Source organism: Marmota marmota, unplaced genomic scaffold (assembly GCF_001458135.2).
Source record: "Marmota marmota marmota unplaced genomic scaffold, marMar, whole genome shotgun sequence".
Taxonomy (NCBI): Eukaryota; Metazoa; Chordata; class Mammalia; order Rodentia; family Sciuridae; genus Marmota; species Marmota marmota.
The window spans coordinates 3,425,023-3,440,477 of NW_026000022.1; the positions used below are offsets into that span (position 1 = coordinate 3,425,023).

Genomic DNA, 15,455 nt, shown 5'->3' on the forward strand with positions numbered 1-15,455 from the left:
CACCCACCCAACCACCTTGTGTGGGAGCTTTATTTTCTGTTTGGTTTTTATTCCTCTAGGAGCCTGATTGCTAAACAAATCTACCACTGGCTTAAAATAAGTTGACAAAAATATAGTAAATGAACCCACAATTGCCAGTAATTGCTACCTGATTTCTTTTCAATTAAGTGGTTGCTAACAGTTGACTGCAGCCATCGGTTATTTACATGGCAGGGGATATATTTGCACACTGGTGGCCCAGGCTAAACTAAGAAACTACCCTATTTGGTAAACGACACTATTTTCTAAACTACCTAGAATCATATCCTTTGGTTCACTTTGCCTCCTCCCTGACTTGTGAATGCTAACTCAGCAAATTTTTACATGCATGTGCTGTCCTACTGTCTGTGAATGCAGACTAAAGGCGTTTCAGTGAGCATGGGGAGGTACGTGGGTACCTCAGGGCCTGGTGGGGATTTTTAGATCACACCGACTTCATAAGTACCATTTTTCATAAAACAGTAGTCAGACCTATTAAAGCATTCGGTGGAGAAATGGAGAGTCAGGGTCTTGCCAGTGACACACATTTATTCAGAGACTCAGGCACAGTCATGACTCCGTTGGTTTCAGTGGCCTCAAAACACAAAACTGAAACGTCAAGATCAAACAGAAAGACACACACACACAAAAAAAAATCATTGAAGTCCTTAAATACATAAATCAGCTATCTCATCAGCCAACCAAGTCACTTTTGCCAAATCCTAGCACTCTCAAGTGGCCTTAGGGTGTGAGCATGTGAATGAGTGAATGTTGGCAGTAACACAGAACTCCAATACTTTCAGGTGGACCAAAGCAGGTGATCGATGCGAAAGGACTGAAAACAGAATTGTTTTGGGGAACGCAGACATCCCTAGCTTTAACTATGCTCATTGTAAGCAGAACAAAAATAGAAGGCCCAGAACTTGTGTGCAGAACCTCTCCCAAGGAGGGAAGCGCAGCAAGTGAGCACTACTAATAAATAAGTAATCACATCAGGTGGTGGAAGTAAGCCTGGGCAACAGGATCCGGAGAGCCTGGCCAGAGCTGTTGCACACGGCTGCGTGTGGTTCCCAACTGCCCTTAAGACCATGAGTTTCTTACACTGGAGTCAATTTCTTCCATAACCTTCCAGAAACTTCTCAAGAGAGCTGACAAAGAATTACGCCATTCTAAGTAAGCAGCCCAAGATTGTTGACACTAACAATGTGTCCACCACCTTGACCCCTGAAGACCAGGAGTTTCCATCAGATAGAAAAGAAGGGGGACACTTTTCGGGCATTTCTCTCCACCTTTCCAGAGTTTTCATGGAGAAAATATAGTCAGTGGATATATAATTTTGCCTTTGGAAATTGAAGAAAAAGCAAAAATTACTTAAGGAGTCATTTTGCTTTAAAATCATTTCCTTTCTAGAGTTGCCCCTCAAAAAGTTATAAGAAGCTTGCATAAAGAGAACTTGGAGAGTACAACCTTGTGCATGAGTTGAAATGGCTTCAGACTGTGGTGACAAGAATATCCAGCAGGTCTGGACATTCCAGGAAGTGTCAGGAGCAGGGTCCAGGAGAGAGCCTGTTCCTGCAGAGAGGGCTCACCTAACTGTACCTGAGGACCCCTGCCCAGCCTCTCTTCAGCCCTCCACCTACTGCGGCTGGCTGCTCACTCATCAGTTTCCAAGGAGGAACCTGGGATAAAACATTGGGTATCTGCTTCTTTGCTTTTCCATTGCAAACTAACTTAATAAAAGCAGAAAGATGATTCTTTCTTTCTCTTTTTTTTTCCCTTATGAAACACTGGAAACTGAATTATGTATGATTTGGAAAGAAATCTACCCATAATACCAACAGCAGGAGACCAGAACATCTAAACAGTCTAACGATCTGTCACGGAACAAATGGACAAAATAGGACTTCCATGGTGTAATGCTATTGTGCTTTGGAGAAGGAAGCAAGGAATCTGTCCTGGTCCAAGGCTATCCAATCTCTAAGTCTCTAAGATAGAAAGTTTTTTAAGTGCATGAACTCTAGCATCCCAGCAACTGAACAAAGAAGCTACCATTATCATTTTCCCATTTTACAGATGAAAAAACAGATGTTTGAGAGTTAATTCACCCCAAATCCATTCTTAGTAAGTGGCAGGGCTGAGATTATGGGCACCAGAGTTTAAGTTACCACTGAAGGTATGTCCAATCATAGCAAGCACATTAAAAATAAGTAAATTATCGTCTAAACTAAGGTATTTTAGAGTGAAAGGCCACATTGATAAACATTTGCAAGGACAAGTATACACCATGGATACTGTGCATAAACCAGAGTGTGTGGTTACCTTAAAAACCACACAATGAAAGTGGCGAAACAAAGTGTGTCTACATGTAATCCGTAATTGACTCCGCAATTTTTATTTAGCGAGTACTGACTGTGTTCCAGGCATTTTTTTTCGGAACGTGAGTCAAACAGACAAGGCTCTTACCTCGTACAGGTTATATACTAATGAATATCACCTATGTATGTATACCTGTGTGTATGTGCCTCGCTGGGTGTGCAGCAACAAAACGTATTTAAGGTTTTTTTTCTCCTATAATTCTTTGGGGTTGAACTTTGGCTTATTAAAAGCTACACTGTAGCACAGTTATACAGGTTGAATTTTTTTCTATAACCTATGAATCCCTAACATGTTAAACAAAACATATCTGTGGGGGATATGTTTTGAAACTCCTAAGTTTGGATGCCTAAGTTCATGGATAATACTGAACTCCATGTGTAATGTGTTTTTCACCTACACATACCTTTATTAAAGTTTAACTTAAAAGTTAGGCACAGAAAAAGATCAACAATAAATTACTGATAATAAAATAGAATAATATACTTGGCATATGAAACTTAGGTGAATGTGGTCTTTCTTGAAAAAGTCAAGATGAATATTAATATCTTCAGAACATGGTGTCTGCTGATAAATGAACAATGGAAAGCAAAACCACAGTTGAGGAGGATGCTGTATTTCAAAACCATTAAATTTCTATACTCCCCAAGGCATGGAAGAGACTGGACCAAGATTCAGAAGTTGTAGAGTTGAATTCTAGCTCTCTACGAAGAAGGAGTTCCACCATCTTGCCTTTTTGTTATCTTTTCCTGTTCTACTCACTTTACAGACCTGTTGTGAGGTCCTATGAAAATCTTAATTGGGTGTTACAGTTTGCTTTCATATGTTCAGTTGGCCCTCACAGTGATCCATGAAGGAAGTGGGTAGAATTATCATCATGGTCAGATTTTACAATGACTCGCCGACAGGGTGAAAATGAGGTAACAGGAATCAAGCACGAGAGTCAAGTGCACGGCTCTGGCTCCAGGTTCAGAGCAGGAAAGAGCACATCGAGGTGCTGTGGAGACCACAGATGGAAGTATGGTACAGTCGTCCTTCAGTATCCTTAGGCATTGGTTCCAAGATCCCCAACAATCCCTGTTGGATACCAAAATCCATGCCAGCTCAAGTTCTTGCATAAAATGGTATAGTATTTGCATACAACCTACACACATCCTCTTGTATACTTCAAATTATCTCTAGACGACATTCACCACCTCACAGAGTATACATGATATGTAAATAGTTATTATACATCAGTGTTTAAGGAATGATGATAAAAACAAAAAGCCTGTGCAGGTTCAGACATTCAGGACACATACAATTTTTCTAATATTTTCTGTCCACTCTTGGTTGAATCCACACATGCAGAACCCACAGATAGAAAGGGCTGCCTGTATTTGATCGTTCTGTTCCGTGAGAGGTAGGATGGCAGCACCAGACACAGAGAATGAAGAGGAACTGGCCATGGACCCATCTCAACTCCTTAATGCTTTAAACTGGGGATAATAATGGTGCCTACCTTGCAAAGTGACTGTGAGGATTAAATACAATAATAAATGCAAAGTAGTTGGCTGCAATACTTGGCAGGGAATACTGTTTGTCCATGCTAATTATTATTATTTTATTAAAGAATCTGTGATACATAGAGTCTCACCCATCTCCACCCTCCAAGGCCACAAGAAAAGATGATACTGGTTGCAATACAATACTCAAGTTTCCCAGCCAGTGGATCCCTAGGAAATAAGCCTAGGAATTGGGAATAGAAGAATTACCAAAAGAAGTCACAGAAACATGGTCAGGGAGTTAATTCTTGCCCTTTGGCTCCTCAGGAACTTTTTAATAAAACTTTTGAACATGTGTAGAATGCTTTCCTGTGTACAACAGTCCTAGGTAATTTGGACATCTTCAGTGTAAATTTCTAAATGTAATTGTAGGATGGCTTTTTTCCCTTTTCTGCTTTCCTAGTGAGCCTCTGTATGCCCACATGAAGAAATAACATGAAATTCACCTGTAAAGAATGATTTTGTCAGGGCTGGGTTTATAGCTCAGTGGTAAAGCACTCGCCTTGCACATATGAGGCATTGGGCTCCGTCCTTCCACATGTGAGGCATTGGGCTCCGTCCTCAGCACCACATAAAAATAAATAAAGTAAAAGTAAATATATATATATATATATATATATATATATATATATATATATATATATNATATACATGTATATACACATATGCATATTTATACATACATATATAAAATGATTCTGTCAGAGCCACATAGAGTGCTTTCTGAAGAATTACCCTGTCTTCCCCTTGTAATTTTTGGAGATGAAGAGGAATATAAGACAACTTCATACAAGGTATGAACTTGACAAATCAAGATTAGAAAGCCTGTGAACAGTGCAGAACAATGTACAGGACTATTCTAGGAAGTACCTCAAATATGACTCATTATCTTTAAAAGATGTAATTGCAAGAGAGTAACCTGTAATTGGGCAGGTATCATTTAGAATGACAATACACCCACGTCTATACTTTACTTCAATATAATAAGCACATGCTTCTCTTGGCTTAAACTTATTCTCCTATAAAAGTAAAAAGCTTTGCTATAAATGATTTCCTCCCTTACAGATAATTTCATATTACCCTTATAAAATACTAAACAAATGGTACAGATAATCTATCCCAATTTTGACCAATTTTATGGCAGGACCAAGTAGGTGAAGCCTGGCGAGGGTCACAAAACCAGGTTAATGGAAGAACTGGAATTACCACAAGACCTTCCTGCTTCTAATCTGGGAGGATCTTTTCCAAACTTTAGGTTCAATACTTCCTCACCTGCTGAGCTATTCTTTTTCTATCCCAACCATGAAAACATAGGAGATGCAACAAAGGCGGTTATACTTCTACAGGCTTCAGATAGAAGGAACAAGGAAAATGCAATTACCCTCATCTTACATGAAAGAGAAGTCCTTGTGATATTCTGTGAACAAAGGACAGCCATGAACTGTAAACACTGTATAGAAGAAAGCTTTCCTTTCAAAGGTGTCAGGCAAAATATGGATAGAGATACAGTCTTCTCTTGTTGCAAATATACAATAGTAATATCTATCCAAGTTCAAAATAAAGGAAAATGTATAGGAGGCCAGAAATAAGGATAGAAATCAAAGTGTCAGAGGTTGATCAGTAGGATTTCAAGCCTCTGTGACCAGGGGAGTTCCAGATATGGACACAAGTCCTATGTGCTAAGGACCTGGCACCTTTAACACCTGCATGAAGAGAAGATGTCTGACTTCAGACCACTCAAGGAAGGCCTCTTGCATAAATTCCCAAGTCTCAAAGAGCTGCTTTGTCCTAAATAAATAAATAGGGGGGAAAGTGATGCCTGTAGCCAGGAAAAAAGAAAAGGAAACATGCCAGATCTTTATGGCTTTGGGCCAGGGAGAAGTGCACCTGTGGAGTCTGAAACCCCAGGTTTATAGCACATACAGGTCTAAGGTCTACATTACAATACTTGAGTCATATAGGAAGGCCAAGCTCAGAAACATACTAAAAACAGATCACGCTTGAAACCATAAAACTAAGCTCACAATAAAAACTACAATCCATACAAGAACAAAAAGATTGCAAAGGAAAAATTAGTAGATGTGCCGAACATAAACGTTAGCGCCCCAAGAACTAGAAAACTGAAAGAAAAAACAGAACACAGTGAAAGTGGTTATAAAATGACTACAGCTTAAATGAATCAAGGAATGAAAGATGAATTAAAATTAAGTAATTAGTGGTAATGAAGTAAGTATATTTATGGAGAACACTATGAATGAAATGCAAATTGACTTGAAAAAAGATCACAAAAGCTTACACGAAAATATAATTAAAGTGAAAATCCAAGGAGGAGGATAACTAAAGCTCAGGAACACACTGAGAGTAAGAAAGTAAACTGGAAATAAGGATCTGATAAAATCACCAAGAAACGGCACACAAATGAAAAGCAAAGAAAAAACATGAAACCAGTTAAAAAACATGGAAGTATAACAAGTTCCAAGGCAGAAAAACTAGGTAAATCCATTCATACACACTGAGAAAACAGCAGAGAATTAGAAATAACTGAACAAACCATTTTTTTAAGAATCAGAGAAAAAAGCCAGATAAATTCCAAAAGGCAACAAGAATAAAAATACAACTCTTCTTAGCAAAAAAGCAGGATGGAAAGTAATGAAATCACATCTTCCACATGGTAAAAATTCCAAACCTCTGGGCTGGGGTTACAGTTTAGCAGTAGAGGGCTTGCCTCGCACATGTGAGCCACTGGGTTTGATCCTCAGCACCACATAAAGATAAATAAAATAATAAAGTAAAGGTATTGTGCCCATCTTAAAAAAAACTCCAAATCTCATAATCAGTTACATTTTCATGCAAAGTGTAATCAAAATAAAGACAAGTTCAGACAAGACTAAAGACTAAGATCTCCTGAAGCATCCACTAAAGAATATACTCCAATACAAAGGAAATGGAGGAAGAAAGAGGTAGAAGAACCAATTTTTAAAAATTAGTAAACACGGCTACAAATCTATGTAACATTTGCTCATAAAAAGTTAAAAGTGAGCCCGGCACGGTGGAGCACACCTGTAATCCCAGTGGCTCAGGAGGCTGAGGCAGGAGAATCTCAAGTTCAAAGCCAGAATCAGCAAAAGTGAGGTACTAAACAAGTCAGTGAGACCCTATCTCTAAATATAATATAAACTAAGGCTGAGGATGTGGCTCAGAGGTCAAGTGCCCCTGAGTTCAATCCCCAGTATGCAGAAAAATAAATAAATAAAAAATAAAACGGCCAGGCACAGTGGCACACTCCTATAATCCCAGAAACTCGGGAGTCTGAAGCAGGAGGATCACAAGTTTGGAGCCAGCCTCAGCAATTTAATGAGACCCTGTTTCAAAATGGAAAATATAAAGGGCTGGCATGGGCTGGGGTTTTGGCTCAGTGGTAGAGCGCTTCTCTTGCATGCATGGGGCACTGGATTTGATACTCAGCATCACATAAATAAATAAAATAAAGGTGTTGTGCCCATCTACAACTAAAAAAGAAAGTCTTTAAAGAAAAGGGCTGGGCATATAGCTCAATGGTAAAGCATCCTTGTATTCAATCCCCAATACCAAACACACACACACACACACACACACACACATACATACACACACATAATTAATTTGAAAAAAAAATACAGGTCTAAATTACAAGGCAAAATAATGTGAATTTTGAAATAAGCATTTAAAACTTTATAAATATCAAGTATTATTCAGGAAGAGGATAATAATAAAACAGCAGATATTATATTTGTTATGATTCAGAAGATTATTTTAACACTCTACATTTTATAACATAAATTATTTTAACACTCTACTAACTAATTTAATTCTCACAACAGCCTGATATTGGTGCTTTTAGTATTTCTATGTTAGCACTAGAGCCATTGAGTCCAGAAAGATCAAGTTATGCACTCCAAAGCACACAACTGCAAAATATGTAGAAAAATCTGCCTAAGATGTCAATCAAAACACTCTGACTTGGCTCCTATCAAATCAGATAGTCATATTAAAATGCAAGAGTAACCACAGAAAGAATAGAATAGGTCACAATGCATAAAAATACATAATAAAAAAGAGACCAAGTGAAAATATGGCAAGAAAGGAAAACAAAGACAGCAACTAAAAGACATAGTGAACTGACAAAATAAGTCCAAATATATCAGTGCTCACAATGAAAGGCATTATATTCCTCTCTGCAAACCATGGGGATTTGAATTTTGAAAGATACACATAATATTGGTCCATTTTAATAAGAGTGATGTCACGTTAGCATTAGCACATGTCCGTTTAGGAGCTCAGGGCTTCATAAAACTGTAGCATTCCATACCAATGGGACTATTGAAAACAAGAGTGGTCATGTTTTCAACCTTTTGCATTTTTTTTCAGGGATTAACTACACTCATAAGGTGGGGTTGACATATTAGAAAATAAGTAAATTCAATAATTCATGAGATGAGCTTTCAATTCAAGAATTAAATGAATAAACCCCAAGAAAGCAGCACCCAGTAAATCATGAAGGCAGGAAGAGAGACTAATAAATTAGAAGCCAACTAAAAGCTAATTCTTTGTCAGAAGAATGAGATAGATAAACTTCTGAGAATTTTGATCAAGATAAGGAAAGAGAAGAAACATCTTAGGAATAAAAAGGAGAACACAAATGTGGATAGAGTGGTGATCTTTAAAATCACTTTTAAAACTTCTGATAAATGTAAAAAATTCAGTGAGATAATAACTTTTAGAAAAACATGAATCACCAAAATTGACCCATGAAGCCATTGATAAACCAAACAGAGCTCTAAACATTAAAGCAATTAAATCATTGGTCAAAAATCTACCTATATATAAAAAGCATTAAATTCACACAGTTTTATGTAGGTTAGTTTATCCAACCATACAAGAAAACAAACAATTTTATACAAAGTTCTGTATAAAGCCTTATGTACTTCTTAGGGTTTCAAGGTAAGTCAATTCTGTAAGAAATCCCAGTCTCCAAAACCCAAATGCTTAATGTTTTCTCTGATATAAGAAGGTTGATTCATAGTGGGATAGGGAGAGGGAGCATGGGAGGAATAGACGAACTCTAGATAGGGCAGAGGGGTTGGAGGGGAGGGGAGGAGGCATGGGGTTAGAAATGATGGTGGAATGTGAGGATCATTATTATCCAAAGTACATGTATGAAGACATGAATTGGTGTGAATAAACTTTGTATACAACCAGAGATATGAAAACTTGTGCTCTGTATGTGTAATAAGGAAAAATAAAAATAAAAAAAATTAGAGTTGCCATAAAAAAAAAGAAATCAAACGTCCCAACAATGATAAATATGACTCTCCTTGTTCAAGTTGATACAGAGTACCATTTTCAACTGGCAAACAGTTATCTGTTATTAATGTAAAAGGCGCAAAAACACCTGGGTAGTAGAGCATAGTGACAAAATTAAAGAACACACCTGCGTTGGTCTTCAGAAAAAAACATGAGAGAGCTTCTGAAGTCCTCCTTCACACAGGGCACCCAAAATGTATGTCCCACCCCCATGGGAGTAGATAGAAGTTTCCAGAAAGAAGGGAATCAAAACTCTTAGTTTGACTGAGACCCAGTACCACATGCCACAAGGAATACCTGACATTAAAAGTGTGTTCAACACCAGATGTCATTGAAATAATAGGTGAAGATCAGGAGATTCATACCATGGCCAGCCACACACTTCAGGTAAACCAACAGCACAAAGAAACAGACCAATTGCAAGGATGGGTAATCACAGAGATAAAAATCTCTGTAATTTAGGCAGATACGTAACTCTCAAGTTTTATATTTCAGATTCAGGACAGCCTGGAGCCCAGAGGACACATCTTCTTTGGGTCAAATTGCTTTCTGCCATTCCCTTAAAATGATAAGAATTCAAGTTATTTAACTCTAAGACAACAGAATGGGAGGAAGTGGAAGATTCTGCAGTCTTACCTCAAGAATAGGGGCAAAGTAAACGAAAAAGACAAATGACCATTCTACCTAGGAGAAGAGGCAGACAGACCAGCCCTGGGAGACCCTAAGGACTTAGGAAAGAGTTCATGAAGAAGCTGAGGGGGCACGGGGGAGAAGGGAACTTTGTTCCTTTAAAGAATAGGGGACCCGGAGTTTCCATTCGCTCAGGTGAGCACAAACCCCACTGACCCAATTCATGGGCCAAGAAATCAGAGCAGATGATCCTACACCACACGAGGAAATTTTCCTTTTATTCATTCCTTGGCAACCTATCAATCCAAGCTGTAGAACTCCATCCCTGCATCCAGGATTGACCAGGCAAAGTGTATTTATAACTACAAAAAAAAAAAAAAAAAAAAAATCAAGGGTTGCTCAAAACATAAATATTCAAAGTGAAAGAATAATAAAAGTTCACGTGTGTGAGGACTTAAGGGGAAAAAAAACAAACTAGGAAATGTTTCTTGCCAAAACGTTTAAAGCTTCTCCAAAGTGTACTAAATTTACTATGTTCTTTTGTTTTTTTAGACTACTTCACATACACATGCATACCATCACCATTATCATCACCATCAGACTTTTAGGAAGTTTTATAGTTACAAAACTACTATTTTTAACCAAATAATTAGGAGGCTGATTCTTCCCTGATAATTAGGTAAAACAATGAGCAGCTAAACTGAATCATTCAATGCTCCTCCAAATTAGTGTTTTCTCAGTCCTAACTATAATATTTCTAACATTATAATGTGCTGCAATTTAGAAAACCACTATAAATTCACCACTGGGGATTATCTAAACTTCCTACTAATGCTAAGAGACGTTTCCACTTTGGGGAACCTGTTATTCTTTTATAGAATAATCACTAGTAATGTCTCTCCACATTCTCTGGGGCAGGTAAGCTCAGGTACTCTGGGTAAATGGCATGAAGTGTCCCGAATAAAATCATAGCACTCTGCAAGAGTTAGCATTTGTTACCTTGTAGGGTCACATCCCCTACCTAGCCCAATTCACCCTCCTTCCCAAATAGGAACAATTTAGGATACATAAGTTACCCACCCCCAAATAACAGCTTTTTCAACACATAAGTAAGAACAGAATTTCAATGACTTGGTGACTATTGAATGGGTCGTAAAAGCACTGGGACAGTGTTGCCCAAAGTCAAAGTTCAGGGCTCAGGGGCAGGAGCAAGGGTTGGAACTTTGTGAGTATTCATTCCTCTAGGTACACAGTTGAAGAAGCAGGAGAGGGCTGAGCTGCGGAAAGCAAAAACAGCACAAGATTCAGTACCAGTTTTTTGTATTCCAAAACTCTGTTTGCTCATCCCGAGAACCATACCCTTCACCTCACCCATCACATACTGCACTTGGCAGCTCAGACTCTTCTCTGGACAGAAGATGTGAATATTCTTGTTGTATCTCTTCATTGCTCCAGGTGCAAAGATAAAATAGTGCAGAACTGGGTGAATGGCAGGTGGATCTGGAGGATGCATGTGGGATATGTAATGATTTCCACAGTGAAATGCAATACAGGATGGAGGAACTGTGCCAGGTAGAAAAGAATTGGGCCAAGAAAGAGAAACACATGCAGGCTAAGAAACTGCCCATGAGCAGATAGATACACCTGCGGACTTTTAACATAAGCCAGCAGGAATGACTTTTAACAGAATACCACACAATGAAAGTGATGAGGTCAAATAAGATGAACGGAACACTACAGAAAGACATCAAGTGCATCACTCACAGAATAAGGACACTTGAAAAAGGCTGAAACTAAGTCAGATGGAGAGAAATACCAGAGGCAGCCCAGGACAGTGGAAAAGGAACTAAAGTGCCAGAAACAGCACAATTAATACTGCTACTCTCACGGGTCTACCATCACAATTGCCACTAAGGGTGAGGGCACTGATGCAGGGCTAATACATGCCCCAGCACTGTTCTGACAATGTTCTGCATATCCATTCTCAATCCTCACAACACAACAAGTCTCCAGGGCACACACAAAGATGAGGCATCAGACTGACCTGGCTGAAATTCTGGCTGCCTCCACCCCCCCACCACACAAACCTCAAATAAACCTCCCCACATCTCAGATTCCTACTATACAAAACAGGCTCATCATACCAACCCAGCATAGAGGCCGTGAAAATTAGAGATAATGAACTTAAGTACCTACTAGCTGCTGTTATTAGTGTAATTAATCCGATTAAAATAATCAGGAGTGAAGAACAGAGGAAGGAGGTTGGAATAGAAAAGGCAACAGAAAAAGCAGTAATGGACAGGGACCACAAAGAGCCTGCCAGGGATGGAGCCGCTAGACTCAGCCTGAAGGTGAAGAGAACTCTGCACCCAGCTCCTGACTTGGCATGCCCCTGGGTGTAAACTCTCTGAGCCTCAGTTTGTACCTGTATAAAGTGAGAGTGTCAGTACCAGGATTCCCTACAGGGCAGGGATGTTGTAAGACTCATGTGAAGAGATGGCATCTGATTTTACTATTAGAGGCCATGAGTTTATGCATCTGATGGATAGATGGGGAAGTCCATTTCCTTTATATTGTTGCTCAGGAGGAATGAAAACACTCAACAAGCAGAATCATGCCAAAGCCAAGCAATTAGAGACTGCAAAGTCATTAAATATTATGTGGCTTCTTTGGTCACCATGAATCTAATTAATTTAATCTGACATGGAAGATGTGCTTTATCTTTACCTCCCACAACTTCCAGCCTCTTACAAATCATCCCTTCCGCCTGCCTTGAGGTCCTCTTCAATTTATGCCTTTGTTCATTCTGGTCTGGAATGTTGTTCCCTGTCATCTCCAATTGACCAGTCCCTGGTCATCCTTGAAAACCCAGTTTGCATGCTTCCTCTCCCAAGAAAGTGACCCCAGACACTCTATATTGCCATGTTATATTTTATGAATTTCTCACCCTACTAGCACTTCCGTGTGTGATATAACCACTGGTGTATATGCCTCTCTCCACTAATTAATAAAATTCCTGGGGGTGACAGGTAATGTGTTCTTTCATCCTTTATGGAAAACTGTCTCACCCCACAAGGAGAACAGATAATGTACAAAATCTCTTGACCTTATACCTTTTTCAAATCATGATAATAGTAGTTAATATACTTTAAGGGCTTTACAAGAGTCCTTAAAATGTAGAGGGAAAAATGAAAGAGAGCACCACGAATATAATGTAAAAGATTACCGGTAGGAAGGGTAAAGATGAGAAAACACAACCTAGGTGTGCTGTTTTCTGAATAGGAGTAAAAGATGATGTGAAAAGTTAGTTATTTTTAAATATGTGCCTCTCACCTCATTGGCCTCAGTCATTCTAAAGGAAATGTTTCCTAGAGAGTGACAGTCTCAGCTCAAAAAAAAAAAAAGGAAGGAGACAGGGCACTCTTGTCTGCTGCAGGTACTACAGTGTACTGGTCCCCTTCCATGTTCTTCATTAGTCAGGGCTATGGCAGGGTCTGTGTCACTGCCAATGCCCTCTCTCCTCCAGCATCCAGGGCTTTAATGATTTTAGCCTTGGTGCTCACTTGCACCTGTCTCCGGTAGGTACGACTGATATGCTTCAGCCTATCACTTCCTCCCTCAGCAAACAGGTCTCACTTTGGCAAAGAGCTGTCAAACTTGACGTTCAAAACCGGATCAAACAGCAAATCACTAAATTTGTATGGGCTAATCCTTTGGGGCCATTTCAAGGCCAATGTCCACTTAGGAACCAAAGCATGAAACTATTATTCTCAAAGACGTTTTCAATGGGCAGAAGTTGCTCTATGAGTCGCCTCTGTTCAGGAGCAGATGGCCAGGACTAGGAGGTCAATTCACCTGTTAGGTCACCCACCAGGAGTCTGCGTCGCAATCGTCCCCGCCCCCACCCTGCAGGTCCAGCTCGCTTACCGATCTTGGCCAGGGAGGCCAGCAGGATCCACAGGGTGATCTCGAAGGGGATCTGCACGTGGGGGTAATCCAGAGTGAACACCGGCAGACGACTTTCCTCAAACGGCGTGGTTCCCGGAGCCACCACGCTCGCCGGGCTAGGTGGGCTGGAACTGGTGCCCCTGGCCTTTGGAGAGTCTAGGAGGGTCTCTGCCAGGGTGCCCGCGGGCCCCGCCACCTGCAGGAGCAGCAGCAGCAGAAGCCCAGGCGGCGGCGCCAGCAGGCTCCGCCCGGTGCCTGCTGGTTCCATGGGGTCGGCTCTGGGTGCAGCGGGGGAGCCGNCGGACCCTTGGCCGCACTCAGCCGCCCTCCGCCGACAGCCGCCCGCCCATGCCCGGTCCGCGGCTCACGGGCCCCAGCTGCAGGCCCTGCCCCGGGCGGCCCGCGGGCGGGGACGAGGGCGGGGCGGGCGCTGCGCCCAGGCCGCGGGGCGGGAGGACTCGAGGACACAGCCGGTGCACTGCGCACCTGCTGGAGCCTGCGGGCGACACGAGGCCCTGGTGGCCGCGGGGGCGACGACTGTGCTCCTTTCTTGTCGGTCCCGTATGCCAAGACCTGCCACCCTCGGGGCCGGTGAGCTGTGGGTGGAATCGCCCCGCTGCGCGCATGGTGGCCGGAGCTGTCCCCGCCCCGGAGGCCGCCTCTGGCGTCCAGCCAGTGAAGGGACCGACGCTACCCACGCGACGCACTCTTGTTCCCAGTCCTGCAAGGAGACACCCGGGTGCGCTGGGCACGGGAGAAGAGTCCGCAAGCTTAGGGGAGGGAGGAGAAACCCAGCTCTGGAGAAAGAGGGGGTGCTATCACCCCGGCCCGCGTGCTGCGGAGGCCGAGACAAGCAAGGAGCTCACTTTCGCTGTATAGAAAGTTTAGAAAAGCCTCACTTTATTCCCCTTTGGAGAGTTAGCAAATCGAATACAAGGCATTCTCTCTGTGCACTGAAACTCCCTGTGCAGAACGCAGTGTTCCCACGCTCCCACAGAATCCTTTTCTTTCCTACCTTGTACTGGTTTCGCTCATTGTAACACTGTCGATTCCACTATTCTTCTCCCTCCCCCAGCTCATGAAAAAGAAAAAAAAAAATAAAAACCATCTTTCTCTGTTTTTAGGCTTAGAGGTGAACATGTCTGAGAGCATCAGAAATATAATTATTTCATGGAAAACCAGTGATTTGCCTAGCTCAGATTGACTTGCTCCGCTAATTACAGGACCGGCTGTGGTTTGGAAAGGGAAGGGAAAGGGAGCGCGATTCTCCCAGATCTAAAAGAGCTTTATCTTCCAGCCAACCTTTCTCCTCCTCCTTCGGGTGTTTTATGCTTCGCTGGTTGCAATCTTACTCTTCAGGCATCTTTATCACCAGAAATTGAAACAAACAAGAGAAAGGAGACCAGCGGCCACTCACATTCACTGAAACAATTTCCCCTTTGATAGTTGTGATATAAAAATCCTTCTCTTTTCTCATCTTTTTTTTTTAAATGTAGAAACATGTGGCTCTATTAAACAAACACCAGGCAACTCAACATTCAATGCAGATTTTTTCCCCCTAGCTCTAACAATTTGTGAGATGTCAGCAAAAGGTACAAG

General features: G+C 41.2%; 1 protein-coding gene across 2 annotated transcripts in view; it reads right to left on the reverse strand.

Annotated features, from left to right (window-relative positions):
• Slc9a2 (solute carrier family 9 member A2) overlaps window positions 1-14,256 on the reverse strand; it is a 92,085-nt gene extending 77,829 nt beyond the window's left edge. For both annotated transcript variants that reach the window (XM_015505013.2, XM_048810471.1), the window contains exon 1: window positions 13,836-14,256. In XM_015505013.2, coding sequence (XP_015360499.1) covers window positions 13,836-14,124 — 289 coding nt within the window. In that variant the 5' untranslated portion in view covers window positions 14,125-14,256. The remainder of the gene's footprint in view (window positions 1-13,835) is intronic.
• Window positions 14,257-15,455: the final 1,199 nt, after the last annotated feature.